The sequence below is a fragment of the Sphaeramia orbicularis genome, chromosome 19, assembly GCF_902148855.1.
Source record: "Sphaeramia orbicularis chromosome 19, fSphaOr1.1, whole genome shotgun sequence".
NCBI classification, from domain to species: Eukaryota; Metazoa; Chordata; class Actinopteri; order Kurtiformes; family Apogonidae; genus Sphaeramia; species Sphaeramia orbicularis.
The window spans coordinates 31,207,182-31,232,360 of NC_043975.1; the positions used below are offsets into that span (position 1 = coordinate 31,207,182).

Sequence of the window (25,179 nt, forward strand, 5' to 3'; positions counted from 1 at the left end):
GTAAAGGAGTTGGAAGGAGAGCAGTGTGACCTTGTGTTAGATTGATGTACCTCTGGAGAAAACGGATAGACGTCTCACAAATACACACACACGAGTGTACGTACACACATTCACATCGGCTCATTGCTGTGGGATTCACTACTTTGTCACTGTGCCGGCTTATCCATTATCCTGCCTCTCTTTCTGTTTCAGTCTCAGTGTGTCAGGCCTGTTCTCAGCCAGTGCAGGGTTGAACGCAGCTGACAGTGGTAGTGGTGGTAATCAGACAGTAGTTGTTCTGAGGACACGGGATAGAAACGTACAAAAACAACTCCCCACATAGCTGTCATTTAGACGGGGGATGCTGAGGACAGGGTCAACCCCATTTTCTTACAAGTTTGAAGTTATTTCCAAGAACAATAGATGGTGAGTAGTGTCGAGAACCATAAGGAACCATACAGTGGTGGAAAAAAGTTTACAGACACCCTATGCATTTGTGAAATATTGCATTAAAAATCATCCGTAAGTCACTGAACTCTGACAAGTATGGTTCCATTCTCCACAGCCACATGCTCCCTTCTACACATGCTTTTTTCCATCAAGGACAAAGCTGAATGTTTCAGCATGATAATGAAACACATCCAGGGTTACACACTTTAAAACTGTCAAGAATTTAGTTTGATATTTTCTCTTGTTAAGAATAAACAAAAAATTATAATAAAAACAAGTGGTGTCCGGCACAACAAACCCTGCCCTGCACACACATTGTAGCTTATTTTAGCATTCATCCAGCTGATGTCATCATGTCTATGCATGTGCTGATGTCAGCATATCAATTGCCTCTATATATGTGCCAAGTCTGAAGTAAATGGAAACAAAATTGATGCTTTATAGACATTTGAAATTTTGCCCATTATAAGTAAATGGGAGGAAAAAATTATTTTAAAAATTCATTAAAAAAATGTAACTTTGACCTACTTTTCCCAATATGTAATCGCATCCATTCTGGGTCACTGGCAATCTATAAACCCAATTTGGTATGAATTTATTCAATGCTTTTGCTGCTACGGACATGTGAAATTTGGCCCATTATAAGCACATGGGGAAAAAATAAATAAATAAAAAAATCATAAAAAGTTTAAACCTCGACCTAATTTTCCCAAAATATAAGGATATCTATTCTGGGTCATTGGCAATCTTTAATCCTAATTTGGTATGAATTCAACCAACAGTTTTGCTGCTACAGACATTTGAAATTTCACCCATTATAAGTAAATGGGGAAAAAAAAGATTTGCATACATAAATACACACATGCATACATGCATACTGTTCCCAAAATGTAATTAGATCTGTCCTGGGTCACTGGCAATCTATAAACTCAAGTTAATATGAATTCAACCAATAGTTTTGCGGCTACAGTGTTAACAAACAAACAAAGAAAGTGAACCAAAAACAATTCCCCTTGCCCCCCATCGGGGGCCGGGGTAATAATTTCCATTGATTTGTGTCTGTTTGATGAAGCTACACCTTTTGGAACACACACAAAAATTATGCAAATATTTCACGATAATATTTGAGATTTGAGATTTTCAGGATGTCCAGAAACTTTTTTTTCTACTCCTGTACAATGTATTGTAAATATCAAGTAAATAAAGGCACATTCTCCCCAAAAAATAAGGGAAGTAGTGATGGTTTCTGACATATCAATATTTAAAGGTTCAGTTTTATAGTTTCTGCTGGAGGCTTGAGTTTATAGATGTTGCTAAAGTCCATTTATAGGGTAACGTCTGACTCTGTTGCCATCTACAATAATGGCCTTTACGCTGTTTCCTTATGCTCAGTCCTGAGTTCTTCAGTACCTCTCCAAAGCTAGCTCCATTTTGCCTAGAACTGAAGTTGGCAAATGTGGATGAAAGTCAAGTTCCCAGCACAACCCAGACTCCAACACAAAGTTCATATAAGCACCTGTGGTTCTAAACTTTAAACCTTATGCTTAGAATGAGCCATGATTCACTGAAGTCATGAGGATTGTTTCACTCATGTTAAAAAAACTATATAGCGCAGAAACAAGGCAGTTAAAACAAAGTGACTGTTCTTGGTGTCAAGCACTAGTACTTTTTATGCTATGCCTCTTGTGTGTATATTATCAGAGTCAAGTATCTTGGCTCCAAAATGAAGTCAAAAGTGAAGTATCTTAGAGTTGTAGTAGAGCTGATGGCCATGGGGAGGGGCTCCAAAAAGCCCATGCTCCCAAAGACTTTCACTGAACTTGTTTCCTGAATTTTTTTTCATTCTAGTCAGTCATTCTAGTCTCATCTATTTTATTTAGAATGTCTAATAATGATCTGATAGCCTGTGTTTAAGATGTAGATCTGTTAATAAGATCTATGGGTAAATAAAGTCTTTGATGGCTAATAGGTTTCACTAACAAGACTGTATAATTCCTTTGTTAATGCGATGCTTGATGAAGTTCACTGTTTTATCGAGTCAGTAAGTTAGTGCTTAACATTTGTTGACCAGGCTCCTGTAATTCTACCTCTATTGATGAAATCTGATCACTTTTGGCTCCAAAATCCAACAACCCAACGACCTGGCTTCTGGCTTCAACATGACAGATCAGAAACCAGTAAGTGACACTGTGGTTCCACTGATTATAGACTGATTGTAAACAGTCCAGTGGTTCTCAACTCCCAAGGTCTCCCTGTGTCAAATAAAAAATTCCCGGCCCTGCCTACATACGATAATACTGTTCCCTTCTGTCTGTTTTGCTGCAGTGACGAAAAAAGTCCTGTCTTTCAAACTACCATTGATTGAAGCGCTTGCTTAAAATAAATAACGTACCATTTGTACGAAAATGTACGGCAACAACAGTATAAGATAACCTGGTGAAGCTGGTGACAATTAAATGAAACTATATCCAGTAGCATTATAATGTAGTAACAATAATGTAGGGACACACACATATAAGCACCGTGGGGAAATGTGCATGATCTCGGTGCTAAAGTCTTTGCTGCAACAGACTTACAGTAAGTCCTTCTAAGCAAGTTCAATATGTTTATTTATATACACATTGGTAAAAATACCAAATTCCTGATGAGGGGGACCTCAGTGGCGCCATTCTAATTCTAAACTTTGATCAAATAATTTACTTATTATTGAGTTAGACACTTATTTTTTAGTTAGATAGTTGTTTCTCTTATATTCACTAGTTTGTTAGAGTGACTTTGACCAGGTCCATATTGTAACGGTGACGACTGGGTCAGAGCATCTCCACAACTGGAGGTCTTGTCGGGTGTTCCTGGTCTGCAGTGGTTAATACCGACCAAAAATGGACTAAGGAAGGACATCCTAACCTCAGAATCATTGATCACCTGTGGGAGGTGTTGGACAAATAAGTCCAATCCATGGAGGTCCACTTCTCTACTCATCTGCTGATGTCTTGGTCCAGATACCACAGCACACCTTCAGAGGTCTGGTGGAGTCTACACCTTGGATCAGAGAGGTTATTGTGGAAAAAGGTGGACCTACACAATATTAGACAGATGGTAATCATGTTCTGCTCCCATAGATGCTCAATTGGTTGACATCTGGTTGCTGTTTAGTCCGATTTGGGTCTGTGCAAACAAAAGCAACAACAAGATCTGGAGATGCTCTGACCCAGTGATTTGACCATCTCTTATTCATTTTACTGTTTTTAACACATCAGCTTTGAGGTTCATTCATTCATTCATTTATTTATATTTTTATTCTCTTTTTATTGAAAGAATTTAGATTTTTTCAAACATTGCAAAATCAGACAAATACACAAACTATACACATCCAGAGAGTGGGTGTAAAAAAATATAAAACAAAAACATTTCCAGCAGCTCATCATTGTCTTGGCATACAGGATCGCAAAGTAAAGAATCAATGTATAAATAAAGATAAATAAAAACACAAAAACATATTTCCTTCAGAGGATTTTGGGTTCATATTCATGGAGTCATCTCAGCAAAATTAGATCTCAAAGGCTTCACATATCTCACCCATCCAACTTTGAGGTTTAAATGTTCACTTGCTGCCTAATGAATCCCACCTACTGATGGGTCCCATTATAATAAGATCATCATAATTAATACCACTTCACCTGTCAGAATGTTACGGCTGTTCATGTATGTATTCAATATAACGCTCCTTTTATAGTTTATCGAACTAACAAACACAACAAAAAAGGTGTAGTATTGTTAAACGAAACCACAGAAATGAAAGGAGAGGGACTGCGGCATCCAGAAAAAGTGTAAGAGGGGAAAAGTCCTACAAGTACATGGGCGGAGTGATATTAATCTGGTGAAGTATCAGTGTACGTAAGAGTCAGATGAATAAGAGGAAGATGACAGGGACTGACGGGAGGAAATAGAAGACATAAAAAGGAGTGCGAGAAGCAAAGGCAGAAGGTGAGGAGGAGGAGGAAAGGCTGAAGTGAGGACAGATGGGAAAGCCATTCACCTCAGATGAAACAACTTACAACAAAGGAAAGCAGTGATAAATATTAAAGTCACCTTGAAACCTCCAAATCCACCTCAGTTTCACACTGATAGATGTAGAGAATCCACTATAAATCTAGACATCACCCCACTGGACACAATTGATGGAAGTGATGGAGAACATTCAATATCAGCCAAATATACTGACGAGAACTCACAGTTACAGACATGGTAGAAACTAATATGCAATTGTAATGTACTGTGGCTAAAATTTGCTTAGAGGTCTTATTTATGTCTTTGTGCATAAGAAATCAATATAAGTGAATCCCCAAAGGAACTTTGTGTTGGTAAATGTAAGTTATGCAAATTTACAGGATTTCAGTTCTGTTGCAACATGTTGATGGTCATATGAACTATGTTTTCAGGTCAAAAATGTCCAATTTCATCACAGTTAATGCTATATTTTCATGTCACAAATGGCCAAGTTATATTTGAACTGAATTTACCTGAAAAACAAATATTCTACAGGGTGGGGAAGCAAAATTTACAATGAACATTTAGTTGTTTTTTTCTCAGCAGGCACTACGTCAATTGTTTTGAAACCAAACATATATTGATGTCATAATCATACCTAACACTATTATCCATACCTTTTCAGAAACTTTTGCCCATATGAGTAATCAGGAAAGCAAACATCAAAGAGTGTGTGATTTGCTGAATGCATTCGTCACACCAAAGGAGATTTCAAAAAAAGTTGGAGTGTCCATAAAGACTGTTTATAATGTAAAGAAGAGAATGACTATGAGCAAAACTATTACGGGAAAGTCTGGAAGTGGAGGAAGCAACAAAAAATGTACCAAAGCTTTTATTAAAGCTCTCAAATCCAAAATCCTAAAGGATCCAACCAAATCCATGAGAAAAATGGCAACTGAACTTGAGGTAGACAACAAGACCGTTAGAAATGCAGTAAAATATGATTTGAAGATTTAAATTCTCATGACTTTCAATAAACTAATTGGTCATACACTGTCTTTCAATCCCTGCCTCAAAATATTGTAAATTTTGCTTCCCCACCCTGTATTCTTTTAGATTCCCCAGTTTTTCTTATAAGATTCTATCCTACATATCACATGTTTTATTTTCACAGGTTGTAATATGGAGTATGGTGCTGATCCATCCTGCTTATGTTACACCAATACATACATTAAGAATGTCACACGTCACTTTTTAAATCAACAGTTTTCTAATAATAAGCATTTTTATAAAGAAATAACAATTCTATATTGTTATTTACTCTTTAGTATGATGATAAACTATACAATAAATAACTCTGATCCTAGTTTTTGCACAGGGATCATTTGTGGAAACGGTGACATGGCTGCCGAGCATCAGTATGATGGGATCTGTAACAACCATGTCACATCTGTCCACTGACACATTTTGTGTTTTTGTGTCAGCTGTTATTGTTTTAGATCCACAATACTAACATTTATGAATAAGAGGAGAATTAGCAATAGTAAGTATATAAGTTTATTACTAATAAAGTACTGGTACTGACCAGATCATCATGGGTAATGTCACGTCCGTCCACCAGCAAAAGTTTTCACATACATGTGCTATTCAAAAATCCAATATTTCTGAAAATATAGCTTCCACTGTCAAATAATATCAGTAGTCTGTGCACAAATGTATTAGCATTATTTCAACACAGTTCTATGCATTTCTTACAACGTTTTTTTTTTTTTTTTTTTTTGACAAAAATGGCCACTCATTTGACCCCCTAAGTAAATTTTAGCCGACTGATGAAAACTCGCAGTTACAGACATGGTAGAAACTAATATACAATTGTAATGTATTGGCAAATCTTTCCTTGGTAGGTATTGTGTTTTCCTTGCACATACACACTGTATTGTTATCATTATCGTGCAGGAACTCTCAAAAATAATCACACGAACACATACTTTTATGAGTATTCTGGCTTCAAAAAGCAAAACCCAGACAGGGATATGTACACATCAGTCCATGACAAGTCAAGCATACAGCAACTCTTTTCATAGCCCCTGATGTTTCTTGTTCACACTTGCAGATAAGTCACATTCAATTAAAAACATCAGTGAAGCGCCGCCTACACACACATTCAGGCTTCACAAGAATTCATAATCAGCAGAGGGTTTGCATTTTAGTCTGCTTTTTTTTGTTCACCGTCCACTATGAATCCCATATTAGCGCAAGAAAATCTATAATTTGTCTGTTGATATCAGGTGAAAAATGTATAATGGGTTATTTTGCTTAATTAGCAAGACATTCTAACATGTTTTTGCAGGAGAAAACATACAAAAAGGTTCAGAACTGTTCAACTCTCAGGCTAGCCGCGCAAATCTCTAACCTTGGGATAGAGGTTCATTAAAAATACACTGATACTCTTGTCACTTGGGAACCAACAGTGAGTAAATATAGTCTCTCACCTTGAATCTCAGGCTAATTAAAACATACTAGTACTCCTGTCATTTGGTGGCCCAAACACCTAGATTCAACTGCTCATCTTGGGACTAGAGCTCATTAAAGTTTGCTTGTCATGATACGACCCAAGCTCAGTAAAATATTGTCTGTCAACCAGACATCCAAGCTCATTAAAAAATACTATTCTTGTTATGTCTGGATCTACCAGAATAAGGTCTGTAAATCTGTTTCTGGACCCTGTCAACAGTTTAGAGAACACAGTTTAACAGGTGTTAATTTACCCAGATGGGCGCTTTGATGAAGAAGAAGGACAAGCAGATGGCTCTACGGAGATGTGAATCTAAGAGGTGTTTAGACTAGTATAGTAGGGTTGGGAATCTTAGTTGTAAGGCCAATACAATACGCATCTCGATACAGCATCTCTGATCTGATAAATTAAAGGTACGTGTGTGGCATCTCACGATGCAATACAATACACACCCAAATCATGATATAGAGCGATTAAGCACATTCTGATTCAACACATTCATTCTGCTAAAAGAATATGCAGTGCAATTCAATGAGCTTGATTATTTATTTATCAAATAAAACCATGACTTTTCACAGACTGGCTTTTGTGCAATTTCAGAACATGTACTTCATATGAAAAAGTTAAGCCCCCCCCCCCCCCCCTCCCCTTTAAATGTTTGTTTGCTTCACCATATAAATATGTGGGATTCAGATTTTTTTTTTTTTTTTTTTTTACAATAATACTAAGATATGAAGCACATACACCGAAAGACATAAAACTAAAGAAATGCTTTTTAAAATATGTTGGTAAATTCAATATATTTGGGAGTAAAAGTTGGGACACTCTTCTGTTCATTATTCCTTCCAATCCCTAAAATGCAGATTGAATGCACTTGGTCAGGTACAAACCAGTTGAAGATTGTTAGAGAGGCTTTTTCTAGATTCTATATTTTAAATAATGAAGACAAGGGTGTCCTAACTTTTTCCTCATAAATAAATTACTAATAAGAATTTAACAACACATTTAAAATCTGTATCTTTTTAGTAGAGTTAAAATGAAGATAAAAATTCCAGTTATTTAGATATGGTGAAGAAAACTAAGATGTAAAGGGGGGGGCATCCTTACTTTTTCCACACGGCTGTATATCTACACACTCAAACACACAATATAGTATTCATCCACGGCGCACATGTCACAGTGCATCTGCAGAGCTTATACTGTCATATGCAGTGTACACGCCCGTGAATCTGCACTGCACATTAATGTGGGTCTTTACCCAAACTACCAAAACTTTACCCAAATAAATATTAATACTTTTAAATGCAAGTAAAAATATATTCTACTGAAAGAATCCAATTTTATCGCTGCAAACATTCAATAACCGATGTATCTCCATATCATTCCAAAATGTTCATTCGGTTTCAGCTTCTCTAACCTCATGCACATGCATGTCGGTGTGTTGGTACATATCGGACAATCTTCCCATCCCTATTGTGTAGCTTCACTGGAAACACTAAAATGGAATTTGTATACATGCAGGATGCCCTTCATGGAAGCATTCACTCTCATACACGTTCACCTTTGTCTGCAGCCTCTGTCAGCTAAATGCCAACCAGATAAATCTCAAGGACTAAGAGTTAAATGGAATATTAATATTCTGACAAATTGAGCAGAAAGTCAAGAGAGTATTATGCTGAGCTCTCCCAACAGTGATGACTTCATTCCTGTCTTACCTTGCTTCACTTTGCTGTCAGCAGAGTTAAGTCAGAGTGTGGATTTTCTTCAACATTTAAATGCCTCTTTGTCATATATATATATATTTTTTTTTCATTTACTATGGCTACTATGAATTACAGATTAATTTTATACAATGGACTGAAAGAGCACATTCAGGAACATGCCAGAGTTAACCACTGCTTTGACATGAACAATTCATCCATCATCCTTTCTTTATATCGCATTAAAAATGAAATAAAACTAATACGTACGTATAGTATGAACACCTGACATCTGAGGAAATTGATTATATTCACATTACATTAACTTTCTTTGCTGAATATTGGAACGCACATAAAGAGGTAAATGGCAAATTAGTTCTATAGAATGGAACAGTTTAACCCATAAAGACCCAGTGTTACTTTTGTGGCCATTCCCAAAGGAATTTTTTCTCTATATTTAAACTTCCTTATGTGATTTATCACCATTTATCATAATATTATCATCTGTATTTAGTGTTTTTTCAGTGAAAATCAGGTATTTTCCTACATTCAATTAACTAAGTATATAGATGTTCTCAAAAGGTCAGATTAAAGTTGAGGGTTATCATATCAAAAATAGAGAAAACTGAAGAAAAAGTGACTTTTTCAGCAAATCTATTATTAACTGAACATAAACTCACTGTGTCCATCCACTGTCATTTCTCAAACTCCATGGGTTTTATTGGTGAATCAATGTTGTACAAAATGATGGTGTTTCCACGTTCACTACAGAGTCTCTGAACGTCCAAATGGGTCATATCTGATGACCATGAAAAGATGACAAACTGTATTTTGCACCAATTATTTATATATATTGAAAGGATTAATGGATCAATGGGTATTAAACAGTTTAAATCAGTAGATGGTTTTGGTCAGCAGTGGACCTTTGGGTCTTTGTGGGTTAAGTGTCCACCATCTTTGAATCATAATCTTCTCAAGCAGTTCTGTTAAATATTATCTGCTTTGGCTGTTATTTTGTGAGGTCAGAACAGTCTTGGTGTTTGACCATCAACGTCTAATGAAGTTCTCTTTTATTCCAATTGAACATTGGTTTCAAGGTGTTTCCAAGGTACAGCGACATGAACCATTGACCCTTTGGCCATATCAACAGTTTTAGTTCATTCCTGTATGTATCCAAGTGAATGTTTAAGCAGAACATGTTCCTCACATATATCATGTTATACCTTGACCTTTAACTACCAAAACTTCTTCATTTTATTCTTGTGTTCAATTGAATGCTTTTGCCAAACTTTGGAAGTTTGTGAACTAGCATTTTCTGTTATAAACCAAACAGTGGACACACCTGAAGATGGGCCATGCATGCAACTCAGCTGGAACTGACGGTGTTATATTACTGTCGTCAAAGTAGCCAGACTGCCTCGACAAAAGCAGCAATTTGGCCTCAGAGAGATACTGTCTTGATCAAGTTAGTCTGCCTGTTGGGACCAAACCAATGTGTTGAAACACAAGGCAAACCAATAGGTTGAGGAATATTGGCCAGAGAAGACAAATAGTTTGAGAGAGGAGACAAAGAAGCCATTTTTGTGACAGTGGAAAGTCCTTCCCTGAACAGAGGTGGTGGTCTGAGACACTACTTATCGAAAACCTATAACATCATTTTAAATAACATTCCCAAACAGTTTTCAACCAACAATCTTCCACACCTGGACTCACCTGAAACCAAACAAACCCCCGACAGATTTTGTCAGTGATCCACCAGGGGCACTGCTACCAATTGTGGGCCCCATGAAAGGTAAACGTTGTGGACCTACACTAGCATGAAAATGAAACTGAAACTTAACATGCTTTCAATGTCCGACTTCTGTGCCTCTCTCATACAGCAAATCTTACACAAAAGTTTCACAAATTCTAGCCTGTATCCACTGGACCCCCTCCACTGCTCTATGGACCCCCCACAAATGCTGGGCCCTATGGATTTGTCATGTTTACCCCCCTGTCGGCGTCCCAGGACCCACCCATCTGGTCAACAACCCTGAAACTCACACACAATACCCACTAACGATCCTACCCCCAGAGACACACCCCTCTTACAACCCTAACACATAAGTTGGGAGTAACGTCCACACAGACCACTCCCCCTGCAGGTTTATAAGTCCAGTTTCCTCCACTAGTTATTAGAACGGAAGAAGTCTCTTGGATGAGAGATGAACTGTTTCCAAAAGAGCTAAACCAGTCCAGTTGAACGGAGAAGAACTACCAAGAAGAATGATGACCTGGGCAAACGAGAACCTACACAGACAATAGGTTGAGGCCTGTTTCTTTACACGGCAAAATTGCTGGTTTTTGTCCAATGAGTCTTGTAGCTTTCAAGACCACTTCAAGGCTTCAGATTCCCATCAGAAGTGGTGGAAATATTCTAAATATAGCATAGCCTACACTTAAACTATGGCTGCAGACAGCCACATGCCTCAAAAAGGGCACTTTCCGATCCTGTCTTGCCATCTGTTTATCTCTGGCTTGTGGATTTCACTGACTCACTCCTGTCTCACACATCCCCCTCATTCTCTTCCCACTTTTTTTTTTTGCACTTTTCGCAATCATCCGTGGGTGGTGTCAAGCTAAAAAAAGGGTAGACTTTAAGTTGAAGGATTAATACAGCAAAATGAATCAGAAAGAGCATTTTCAAATATTATCTTTGGGCATTTGTTCCTTAGTTTTAGAGAGAAGTGGAAAAAGATGTGATTAGAATTGGAGCCATGGGCTATGGGCCCTAACCAGTGGTGTAGTGGTCCTTGGAGAAGTGGGTATACTCTCAATTTTTGCCTTTTTTTTTTAAAAAAAGTAGTCCAGAAAAATGCCCTGTTTTAGAAACAGTGACATATTCAGACTACTCTATTCAGTTTACCCAAAAATCCATCAGTAGTATTTGCTCACTATTATAAAATTATCATGACTTGATCAGGAGCAGTTTGTAGGTGTTACTGGTCACAAAAGCAGCTGCATGAATGTAAATGCATTCAACATGAGGCAAACATAGGATAACGTTAGCCTTTCATAACATTAGCTTACTCATACAGTTTAACTATTGGTGACAAAATCTCTCCTCCTCTAAATGTGCAGTCATATGACCAGAAGTTTAAAACAGTGACTCATTCTGAAACCACCTTAAAACTTACCTCAGAATTATGTATTCCATGAAAGTAGGTTCTCTCAACATGTGTCACCTAATTGAAAGACATTTATTCTGCCTTACTCATTCGCATTTCCAATAATCGCGCATCTTTCAATGAGACGTGCAGTGACCTGTCAATCAACTGCTAGTTAGCAATATTTTCCCCGGAATGACCCACCCTACTCTGCTTCTGATTGGCTCATCAGTCCTCATACCTTAAGTTAACCAATCTAATCAGTGAAGGCAGCGAGTACTACCCAATCAGAGACAGAGTAGGGCGGGTCATGGCTTCACCATCCGTGGGGAAAAAATGGGCATTTTGGCTCAGATACAACTGAAGTGCGCATCAGGGGGGTGTAGAAGTGGGTATACACAATGCTGACTGAAAAATAAGTAGGTATAAGTCGTATACTGCTGTATACCCTGGACTACTCCACTAGCTCTAATTACACATCCATCAAGTTACCACCAGTAACACACTGTTCCACAAAATCAACTAAGTTCTGTTGATGAGTTGGGTTAAGCAGTGAGGGAAAATTGGCCACCTGAAGGCAGCACGGAATTTATAATTGTAATTTTTTTTTTTTTTTTAATCACATTATGGCTCCGTTATTTCTATTACAATTACTATTACTTTTAGAATAAGTACAGAATAAGATTAAACCATAAAGCAGTGGAGAAACAAATGGAAAATGCCAAAATAACATGCAAAACTAAAGCAAGTATGAGAGAGTATGGGAGAGGCAATGAGTGATTAAAAAAGATGAAGAGGGAGACAGCAACAGAGACTGTCCTTACCTTCTGTGTCTTGGCCGAGACAGGTTGATACCAGCAGCAGGAGATAAAGGACTCCTGTTCCCATTATACCCAGCCATTTGACCCGGCCCCATGACAGTGGCCTCATTAAGTGCGTTCTAACCATCTTCACCACCGAGCCTCACCAAGCTTCCGGCTGCACAGAAAGATAGAGACGGGAACACATAAACACAGGGCAAACACAATCGCTCACCTCATTTTTAGCTACATTCAAAGCAACAGCTTAGAAACATCTGGCGATCTCAGCCCTATTCACAAATCGACACAGAGAGAAAAATCCAAGAGCAGTCACTTTCAAGTACTTCCTTTTTGAGGCTGCACCACCTGTGTTTGGGCTTTTTGTGAACACTGATGTGAGAGCGTACATTAACTTACTCACAGGATGACATCTGCCACTGAAAGAAAGCAGTCATACTGAGTTTGATGTACATGAACTGCATGCCCCTTGTTTCTGCCACCCTCGCTAGTGAAAAAAAAATACTTTTAATGAAAGCTAAAATATTCCTCAGGTGAGTAGCCCTCACAATCTGAAGCTCAAGTGAAATTTAATATTAATTTTGTGGATACAATTGAGGGCTGCTCTGTTGCCAACTAAAACCTTTGATCAGTCTTTCCGAGCCCTGCGTCAAAGTAACTGATTGTTTCATGCGAATTGCAACACAATTGGAAATATAGAAATCTGTAGATGATGCTACATAAGGAAATAGTTCTCACAATCAAAATTGCAAAAAATGAAACTAAGAAAATAACATCTTAGATCTTGCAGCTGGAGACTTGCCATAGATAATGTTTGGAAAGACTGCAAACGAAAAGACAGAAATGCATCAACGTTTTCTATGTGTATATGTGCAGCTTTTATGTGTGTCCGTGTCCCTTAGGTTGAAATTAATTACATTTTATAGGGGGAGCATGCAGAGCTGAAGGGGAAAATAGAAGCCTCCTTTGAAGTTCTCTTTCAAACAGACATTTGTGTACAGTCTGAGGCTGGACTTGTGTCTATAAATTGGTCTTTGATTGCTCTGCAGCGATATAACCCGAACTCATCGAGCTCCAATACAGCCCACTTATTCATACAAACATTTAAAGTGGGTTAAAATAACATGAAAGAGAAAAATATCTTCAACACATGCAAGGAAAGAGGTAGCATTCGTTCAGGTAGGTATGGATGATGATTGCTCTGTTTTTTTTATATGTGACAAAGCTCCACAGTTGGTCCACAGTAGTCGACTACCTTGCTTCGAGGCAAAATTCTTCTGGTTAGACCATAACTACCTACACTCACTACAAATGTTCCCTTGAATGCACTATTTATTCTTACAGTGAATAGAATCCAATGATTTTCAATTGTCATGAACACGTTTTATTCAAGGGAACTAAACAACATATCAGGTACTGTATTTCATCTCCTCTTCTCTCAACAACAGCCCATAAATGTCCAAAATGGGAATCGATTAAACCAATAGCAGGACTTTTTTTTGTTTACTTTGTTTTTGTTTTTTTATTGAACAATACCGCCACAGAAAAATACATGTTCCAGTTGTTTCATTTGTTTTTGTTTTTTACATTCTGCTAGATCATAAAACAAAGCCAACGACAGTCGCTTTTCCACTGACCCTCAAATTGCGCCAATAAAACTTGTGCATAAAAATTTACCTAATGGAAAAATGACAATTTTGCCAAAACTCCTGTTTTTCAATGAAAAGTTTTTACGCTTGCAAGAGGTGGTTTTTCGGGTGGAGCGCAATTGCTACATCACGCAAAACTGCAATGGAGAGACCTTTTTCCACAACTAGAATCACGTGATTAAAAAAAAAAAAAACAGATGTTGACAGATGTTACAACAAGCAAAGAGGAGTTTTAAAAGAAACTTGGTGCGGTATGTGTGGACACACCAGGAAACCGAATAATTTTTTAATTGAGTACAGAATAGAGAGGTAATACATAATAATAATGAATATATCTGTAAATCAACATGATATTTATGCTCGTCGCCATGTTTATGGAATGACTTCTCGTGTCATTCCGTGATAATACTTAAAGAAATCATTGCATTTGTGATTTAATGGAAAAACCGACATTATACACTTCTGTTTTTTGACATTTAGTAAATATCGGTAAAGTTTTGCACATATGTTCAATGGAAAAGCGACTAATGACAATGTAGAGGAAACAATTTTCACAGTTCCTAGCCCAGATGTACAGATTGATAGATTTTATGGGTTTTCCACCCTCACCTAACTCCATTCCTCACCCACCGCCTCCAGCCATGGTGCCCATCGATCCACAAATTGTGTGTTTGTAGCAGGAATTGTTGGTGCTCAACAGTTCTGTTAATCATTTCCCGATACTCTAAATGTCATTCACCGATGAAGGGTCTGGACTGCAGGTGGGCCAGTTCAGGACCTGGACTCTTCTACTACGAAGCCATGCTGTTGTCATATATACAGTATGTAGGTAAGCCTGGTCTTGCAAGATGTCTGGAGGATGCAATTTTGATTAATCTGACCACAGATCAGTTTTCCACTTTACTTCAGTCCACTGAGCCTTAACCTAAAGAAGACAGTGTTGTTTCTGGATCATGTTCATGTATGGCTTTCTTCTTTGTACGATAGAGCTTTAACCTGCATTTGTGGATGTGTAATTCATTGTCATTTCATGTCAGTTTTACATTTCTACAAAATGAAGTAACAAAAAACAATTTTACAACTTTTTTTTTTTTTTTTTTTTAGGCATTCTTTATCTATTGATTTGGCTATTTCTTTTATATGTTACACTACTTTTGTGAACAAAACAAATTGCTGAATCAGTCTGTAATCTCCAAATGACCATTTACACATGGTAAAGATGTGTTTTCATATATTATTGTATTTGTTGACAAAATCAGAACTCACATTTTTCAGCTTCAGGGCCCAACATTTTCATCACAGTGTTTCGGTACAGATCAGTCTTTATTTTCCTGATAGCTGAGAATGTTCTGCACATTTTGATGTTATATGAAATGCCTAAATGGTAATTATAAACAGATATGGAAAAAACAGACTACATTACACACTCACAGGCATTATAATAATGTTATTCTGAAAGTTTTTCCACAATTTATATACGTTTTTGCAGATTGGTAAACGTCGGCCCAATCTCCAATAATGTCACTGAAGTGTTGCCAGTTAATCTAATTACTTGCAAAATGTTCATCCATCTGTTTCATGTTAGTACCACTTACTTTTGTAGCCTATTGTTGCTTCTGTCCTAACTTTTTGGAGACATGGTACTGGCATCAAATCAAAGACTTTTTAACAGTTTGAATTTTGCGGGAATGGGTTTGAGAGATTGTACATTTAGGACAACAACGACCCAGCATTCTCAGAATTTGCAAAAATGAGTCAAAAAAGAAAACGTTTGCTTTAATCTTCTTATCACTAAAACACCTGAATAAAAAAAAAAAAAAATGGTATGTAAGCATCTTAATCTCTTGCATTATTTAGTTTCCTCCTTCAAAGGGTCATTTCCATGATTATACTGAAAATCTCTACTCAACAGAAAGAGATTATCCAATGCAGAAACCTTAACCGAGACTAAACTCAGCTGAGCTCATTTGGTAAGAACAACATTAACTGCTTTCTGTCATGCAAAACCTGCCACCTGTTAATTAAAACTGATTTATAAATTCCCCCCGGCAGACACTGCCGTGACAGAGTCCGATTACTAATGCCCCGCCGACTGAATGGAGATGGAGTTGGCTCTCAGCAAATTGTGATGTTCTGCTAAAGCCCAGAGGTAAAATCCAGCAGTCACGGGGGTTTGAACCAAGAACGGCTCCATTTGAAGGACACACTTTGGACTCACAATAGCAGCGAGCCGCTCTTAACTGGCAATAATTGAGTTTAACGTATTAAACTTCGGTGCTTGAGCGTTCCACTAATGGTATGCAGGTGGGACAGAGTGTGATTAAGATGTAACACAGAGTCCAAGAAATCTCACAGTCTGTCTGACTAAACCCAACAGAGAAGCAGATGGTCTTTTTTTCTGTGGCAAGGATTTTTTTGTGAATCACCAGAGATACTTGATGTTTATGAATTTAATACCACTGCTCAGTCGTTAATGTCACAGTAGCACAGATGACAAATAATTCTAATAGGTTTTAAACCCATAACAAACTAGTGCTACTTCTGTGGGAGTTCCCAAATGATTTTTTCTCTTTGGTCAACCTTTCTCAAATGATTTATCACCATTTATTATAATATTATCCTCTGTATTTTGCATTTTTCACTGTACATCATGTATTTTCCTATATTTAATTTAGATGTTCATGACAATTCAGAATTAATTCAAAGGTTATTATATCAAAACTGAAAAAAAAACAGGGAAAAAAACTACTTTTTCAGCAAAAATATCAATAACTGAACGTCAAAACAAGCGTCTCCCTCTACTGTCATTTGTCAAACTATGTGGTTTTACTGGTGAATCGATGTTGTGGAAGATGACAGTGTTTCCACGGTAACTACAGAGCCTCTGAACATCCAAATGGGTCATATCTAATGACCATGAAAAGATGACAAACTGCATTTTACACCAAATATTTACATGTATTGATAGGTTTAGTGGATCAACAGATAATATACATTTTAGATTAGTAGATGGTTTTGGTTGTGAGTGGATGTTTGGGTTTTTATGGGTTAAAATTAAGTATGCCCAAATAATAATAATATTTAAATATGTTTATAATGATATTTAATTCTAAAATAATATAAATATTTATATAAATAACATATTTCTTTTTTTTCTGTTTATATTTCACTTTTCACTTTTGTTGGTTTTCCATCGGTCGTTGCTGGTTGTTAACTGTGAAATTTCCCCATGGTGGGATCAATAAAGTCTTATCTTATCTTATCTTAACTTATCTTATCTTATCTTATCTTATCTTATCTTACTTGAAGCACTCATCTATATTACAAAAGCCAAGTGGCCTCTGTGTGCGTTTGTGTGTGTGTCTCTTGATTCACACAAAATCCGTACAGAGCTGACTGCTGCAGTTTGGCATACTTATGTATTTTTGGTCAAGGAAGAGACTAGTGACAACGACAAGTTGATAGGACCAATATTTTGGGAGATATTGGTAATTTTGGAATACAATAGCCTTACAATCACGTTGCTATACCCAGAACACTTTGGCGGTGACTGCTGGACAATTACAGTACAGCATGCATGAATACACAACAGCATAAAAACTACCAAATCTAGAACCTGTGGATCCTCAAAGGTCAACGTGCTAGTACATTGCTTAAATACTTAAAAATGAGAGGACAAACGAAGGTAGTACTGGTTAACTGGGACATCCATCACATGGCTTTCCTTTCATTTTTTGTTAATCACAAATAATCGCTCGTCTCCATCCACTGTCATTTGTCAAACTACGTGGTTTTACTTGTGAATCGATGTTGTAGAAGGTGAAGGTGTTTCCATGGTAACCACAGAGCCTCTCAACGTCAAAATGGGTCATATCTGATGACCATGAAAAGATGACAAACTGCATTTTACACCAATTATTTACATGGATTGATAGAATTAGTGGATCAACAGATATAATTTTTGGTTAGTAGATGGTTTTGGTCGTGAGTGGATGTTTGGGTTTTTATGGGTTAAAATTAAGTATGCCCAAATAATAATAATAATAATAATAATAATAATAAGAAGAAGAAGAAGAAGAAGAAGCAGAAGAAGAAGAAGAATATTTAAATATGTTTATTATCATATTTAATTTTAAATGAATATAAATATTTATATAAATACCATATTTCTTTTTTTTCTGTTTATACTTCACTTTTCACTTTTGTTTGTTGGTTTTCCATCGATTGTTCTGCATTGAACTGCATTTTACACCAATTATTTACATGTTTTGATAGAATTAGTGGATCAACAGATATTAAACATATTAGTTCAGTAGATGCCTTTGGTGGCTGGTGGAGGTTTGGGTCTTTATGGGTTAATAAGGCTGGTCCCAGAGCAGCTAATCTGTGGTTGGACACCCCCTGCTTTTGCTTGTCATATTGTAATCTTGGCAAAAAATCTGACAGACACATGAGGCTCAGCTTCTACCGCATAGATTTGTCCTGGCTTGGTGATGTGTTTGGGTAAAAACAAGTAGATCAAGAAGCGTTAAAATATTCGGAATAATTGATGAAATGATTCCAATTGTTGCGACATCAAAGTCACGACCGATGCGGGTGTATTGGTATATTTATCAGTAAAATACGACATTAATCAAATGTGTTTTGAATTGTCTGACTGTGGTGAGTATTAGATCACAAGTGACAGATGGAACAGAAAATGGATCCTCCCCCGGCGCAAACATATTTTGGCAGGCGCTCGGCATTTTTAATGTTTGAATAGAAATTAAAACCATTAAAAGCCCAAACATAAACATAATAGCACGGTTGGGATCAATCATGTCTGTCCTCCTACAGAAAATGAGCTCATAGGTCATAGACTGTTATGATTCATGGGAATATATCGTGGTTTCATCTAACACACGCAGCACAAAATGCCATGTTTTGACGCTTAAGTGACAAAACCGAGGCAGCCAGGTGATGTAGTTATATAGCAGGGGAGTCCAACTCATTTTAGTTCAGGGGCCACATTCAGCCCATTATGATCTGAAGTGGGCCGGACCAGTGAAATAATAATAGTAAAAAAAAAGAAAAATCACATAATGAAAATGTTTACATCTACAAAGCTTCCTTAAAAATAGGACCATTGGCCCTGTAGCTTACCGGCCAAATTAAAAGCTTTGGGAAATGTATCCAGATGCCATTTATTATCACCCAGTTCTGTGTATTTATTATATTACAGAAATAGCCCATGTTTTGGTCATATTCCAATCAGATCTGTAAAAAATTAAAATTCCAACTTGATATCATTGATACTGATTTATTGTATCAATCCACTTCCTATCTGTTACAATGGGAAAATTTTTCAAAGTGGCACCAAATCCAGAATCAGACCCGGATCCAAATAATTTCAATACCTTGTGTTGACATCATCATACAGAAGCTGTATACCAAGTTTGAAGTCAATCAGAACTGGAGTTTGGGAGAAGAAGATGATTGAAATTTTTTCCCCATAAGAGCCCATGTTAAATTTTCCGTAAGTTCCCAAATCCAGAAGAAGATCCTGATCAGCATGTGGCCATTATGTTTTGGTCATCTCCCCATCAGGGCTGGACTGTAGAAATTTACACTGGATATCATTTATATTTACTGAGTTATTGCATCGATCCACTTCCTATCGCTTATAATGGGGACATTTTTCAAAGTCGCACCAAATCCAGAATCAGATCCGGATCCAAATAATTTCACTAACTTTTGTTGACATCATCATAAAGAAGCTGTATACCGAGTTTGAAGTAAATCGGAATTGTAGTTTCGGAGAAGAAGACGATTGAAATTTTTGTAACGGACAACAGACGACGCCGACGGACGCCGCATGACGACAATAGCTTACAGCCTGTCAGCTGGTAAGCTAATAAAAATGTGAATAACCTAAAAAATCTGAAATGTCTCAATATAAATAATTGCAATTTTAACAATATTGTAATTATATAATATTACAGTTCATCTACAAATCTAAAAATACACAAAACATTTAGGAAAGGGCAGAATAAATGTTAAAATTACACTTCTCTTAAGACATTTCAGGTTCATATTTGTTCAGGTTATTCACATTTTTTTGTGAAATGATAGTTTGTGTAGTTTGTTTTTTTACACTCCTATATTATTATGATAGTGTTTTCCTGGTCCAACCTATATGAGATCAGATTGGTCTGTATGTGACCCCTGAAATGTGACAATGACATTAACATCCTTGACTGTTAATATCTCCTGTGTAATTTTGCAATTCACAAATTCATCCCACGGGCCGGATTGGACCCTTAAATGGGCCGGTTTTGGCCCATGGGCCGTATGTTTGACACCTGTGTTATAGTGTGTGAGCCTGTGTTTTGTGGAGAGGAAGTGTTTATGTGAATACAGGATTTGTTGAACTATTGAAAACATTTACTGTTTATTTTACTTTTAGCAACTAATTCATTAAAATAATATGTTTAAGTGTTCAGTGTGTAGTTAATATGCCCTTCTCAGAAAGAAGAGTCAGTGTTTTATTCACTTTTGGTCTTTTGATTGGGGATATTACTGTTATTCAGTACATATACAGCTCTGGAAATATGTAAGAGACCACTGCAAAATGATCACTTTCTCTGATTTTACCATTTATAGGTATGTGTTTGAATAAAATGAAGATCTTTGTTTTATTCTCTAAACTACTGATAATATTTCTCCCAAATTCCAAATAAAATATTGTTATTTAGAGCATGTATTTGCAGAACACAACACTTAAACAAAATGATACACAAAACATGCAGTGATTTCAGACCTCAAATAATGCAAAGAAAACAAGTTTGTTTTAATTTCTAAACAACACAATACTAATGTTACAGCTTAAAAGTTCAGACATCAATATTTGGTGGAATAACCCTGATTTTCAGTGACAGCTTTCACATGTCTTAGCTCTCCAAGATGCAGCTCCTGCCATAGAAATTCAAGAAGCTCAGCAATGTTTGATGGCTTGTGACCATCCATGTTCCTCCAGAAGTTTTCAAAGTGGGTTCAGGTCTGGAGATTGGGCTGGACATGACAGGGTCTTCATCTGGTGGTCCATCATCCACACCTTTATTGACCTAGCTGAGGCCAGGAGCATTGTCCTGATAGAAAAACCAGTCCTCAGAGTTTGGGAACATTGTCAGAGCAGAAGTCCAGTAGTTTTCAACAGTTATTTTTGGATTCCAATTACTTTTGCGGTACTAATAGCACTGTTTTTGCCTATCGTAAGAAGATAGTGATGGCCACAGTAGCGGTGTTTATACTTCTCCTTCTTAAATAAGACATGGATCAGGTGTTTATTCAGTAGAAGAAGGTGTGCTTGTGTTGGAATTCAACAGACACAGGAATGGAATGGCTGTCATACATGCAGACATGCTGATTTCACAGGAAACTGCAGTGGACTGTTATTTTTTTCCAGAGCTGTATATATGTAAGAATGTAACTGATGTAAATTAATGTAGATAGATAGATAGATAGATAGATAGATAGATAGATAGATAGATAGATAGATAGATAGATAGATAGATAGATAGATAGATAGATAGATAGATCCCAACAGACCACCAACATTAGAGACACAAGGTAAGAAGTGATAAATAAATAGGAAGGCTTGTTCTCAAAATCAATAAATATTCACAGAAATATAGAAAAAACAAACATGGAAAGATGCATGAAAGAAATTTATTCATGTAGTCGTTCATATTTTATTATTTCCCAGTTTATAGTCGTCTGTTTGCTTTCACTTCTGTTTTCATTTATTTACCTCATCATTTATTCATTTCTCCTTTATTTATTTCCCAATTTTTTCATTTCTCTTTTTATTTATTGCTGCTTTTACTTCTTCCTACATTTCATTGGCGCTGTGTTTGTTATTGTGGGTGTGTGACTCAACTATCGAGACCCAGAATTCCTCTAATCAAACAGACTGTAAAGGTGCCGGTAAAACGACCCAACCTCTCCCTCAAAACAAACGAGAAGAGTGAGTGGAAATAACCGAGGCCATTGCATTCGGCTGTAGACGTCGCTTTCACGTACGAGTACAACTCTAGTCCATCAGTGGAGTCTCAAATTCTGCAGATCCACCAAATGCTATAGAGTAGGGGTGTCAAACACGTGGCCCGTGGACCAAAACCGGGTCGCCAAAGATTCCAATCCGGCCCGCAGGATGAATATGAATACGAACATTACACTGAAGATTTTAACAGTCAAAGGTGTGTATTTAATTTGACAGTTTGCACTCTCCTGGCAAAACATGCACAAAGAAATTAAAGCAGAAACACAAAATTAAAACAAAAAAAAATGTAATAAATACAAAAATAAATAATGGAGGGGTCGAATAAATACTGAAACAGATAAATGAGGGATAAGTAAAAACTGAAATGAATATAAACAGATAAATATAAAATAATGGGAAGGGGAAATAATGAAATGTGAAAATAAATGAACATATGAATAAATATATTTCATCTCTGTATGAATGTATATTTAATTTTATACATCTGTGAATACTCTGTGCCTATTTATTAGATGTCTGAGTTATTTATTTATTTATTTATTTATTTATTTATTTATTTACTTACACTGGGGCAGCCTTGTTTCTTGATATACTGAAATTCTACTCCGTAATGTAATGTAATACTCTAGGTGACAGTAAATGCACCTTAACACTAGATGCCATGATAGACATTAGTAGTCCAGGAAATCCACTCTGAACTCCGTAAAAGGAATGTTTTTGTCCCTGTAGAGACAAAAACACCTCTTTTTGAGGCAACTCTTTCTTATTTTCATGTGACTACCCACTAAAGAAAATGTAATTATTAATATTACATTTAATTTTGCAAATAGATTCTCTTAAATCCCTCTAAATCTTACACACTCCATCTTTAATCCTCTTATTAATTGTAGTCATTTTCTTTTGCCTGTTACAATCTTTTTTTTTCTCTCTCCTCCGCACCGTTAATAATTACAGTAGAATAATTCCATTTCTGTTAAAATCATGTCTCTGCCTCATGTCAGGAGTGAATCTGTTCATATTATTTTCATATTATTATCACATATTGCTCCCGTCACACGATCATAACCAGTAGGACCACAAGCTTGGTTACCGCCTTGTGCATTACTCCCAGACAAAGTTTGCAAAGCACTGTGGTACATGATAGTAGGCCATGCTGTAAGCGCCAGTAACCAAGATGAAGTGTATTAGGGCTGAAGGCGCTTCTCCTCTGGTAGAACTTCAAAAAGCTATATTCCTCCAGAGAGCAGAGGAAACATGCTCAACAGAGAGGGAAAAGCTCACACAAAGGAAACGAGGAGGGGAAAATAAGAGGAACACGGTGATGCAGTGGAAACAAAAAATGAAGAAACAGAGAATGGAGACGGAGTGAAAAGCAAGAACGAGAGGAGTGACGGGACGGAAGGTAAAATAAAAGCAAAAAAAAAAAGAGATTATACTACTATATAAAATATATATATATATATATTTTTTTTTTTATATACTATATAAAAAACAAAGAAGAAGAAGAAATAGAAGAAGAAGAAGAAGAAATTGTCCCAGACAATACCGCAGACTCAGACAGAGAAAGAAAGGGGATGAGGCAGAGACGGTGACCTGTGCTTTAAAAACCACTGGTTTTATTGAAAATCAACAGCGTCTCATTGATGTAGAACACAGGTGTTAAACAGAGCCCCTGGGCCAAAACCAGCCTGCCAAAGGGTCCAATCCGGCCCGTGGGATGAATTTATGGAAAATTACACTGAAGATATTAATTGTTAGATTTGTGTACTCATATGCAAAGTTATTTCTGCATATTTGACTTCTTTGTTGCTGTTTTTTATGATTATATAGGGGCGGCTGTGGCTCAGGTAGTAGAGCGGGTCGTCCAATAACCGGGTTGGCGGTTCGAATCCTGCTCTGTCCTAGTCAGTCCGTTGTGTCCTTGGGCAAGACACTTCACCCTCCCTGCCTCCAGTGCCACCCATACTGGTGTATGAATGTTTGGTAGTGGTCAGAGGGGCCGTAGGCGCAAACTGGCAGCCACACTTCTGTCAGCCTGTCCCAGGGCAGCTGTGGCTACAAATGTAGTTTACCATCATCAGAGTGTGAATGTGAGAGCAAATGAATAATGGGTCAATAATGTAAAGCGCTTTGGGTGTCTAGAAAAGCGCTATATAAATCCAATCCATTATTATTTTTTATTGTAAATGCACTTTATATTTTGTATGCTACAAAGTTGAAGGTCAGTGTTACATACTTCCTCCAGTTGACCTCACTTCCTGTCCCTCCAAAATGCTGCACTCTACATGTTTAGTAAAGTGACACAAGAAGGAAGAAGTAACGTGTCTTTTCTTATTAAAACATGGCAGATGAAGGAGAGACTATGAGGTCAACATTAACGTTCAAGGATGTGAAAAGTCTTTTTAGTTCAGGTTCCACATACAGACAAATATGATCTAAAGTGGGTAAAACCAGTAAAATACTATCATAATAAGCTGGAAATAATGACAATTCCAAATTTTTCTGTTTCTTTTAGTGTAAAAAATGTACAATTATATGAAAAAGTTTACATTTACAAACTATCCTTTCACAAAAATTGTGAATAACCTGAACAAATATAGTTGTGGAAAAAATTATTAGACCATCAAAAGTCATCAAAACAATGCTTATGCAATCAAGTACTAACTCCTGTCTCTGTGTGTATCATGTGACTAAAACAGACAGAAAAGAAAACATGGAATGCCTAAAAGCACTGTTTTTGTCAGTACAATGCCATAGCTATTGATATAGGAACTGAAGTGATTTTGGTTAATATATATATAAAAACATGGAAAATGGCTCGATATCAGCTCTGACATTAAACTCTTATGAGCTATTTTTGTTGTTTGTCCAAACAAATGTAGCTTTAGTTGTAC

General features: G+C 36.8%; 1 protein-coding gene across 1 annotated transcript in view; it reads right to left on the bottom strand.

The window, feature by feature from the left end:
- LOC115410209 (protocadherin-15-like) overlaps nucleotides 1-25,179 on the bottom strand; it is a 409,909-nt gene that overhangs the window by 328,382 nt on the left and 56,348 nt on the right. Inside the window, exon 2 of the mRNA XM_030121717.1 lies at nucleotides 12,602-12,755. Coding sequence (XP_029977577.1) covers nucleotides 12,602-12,725 — 124 coding nt within the window. The 5' untranslated portion in view covers nucleotides 12,726-12,755. The remainder of the gene's footprint in view (nucleotides 1-12,601; nucleotides 12,756-25,179) is intronic.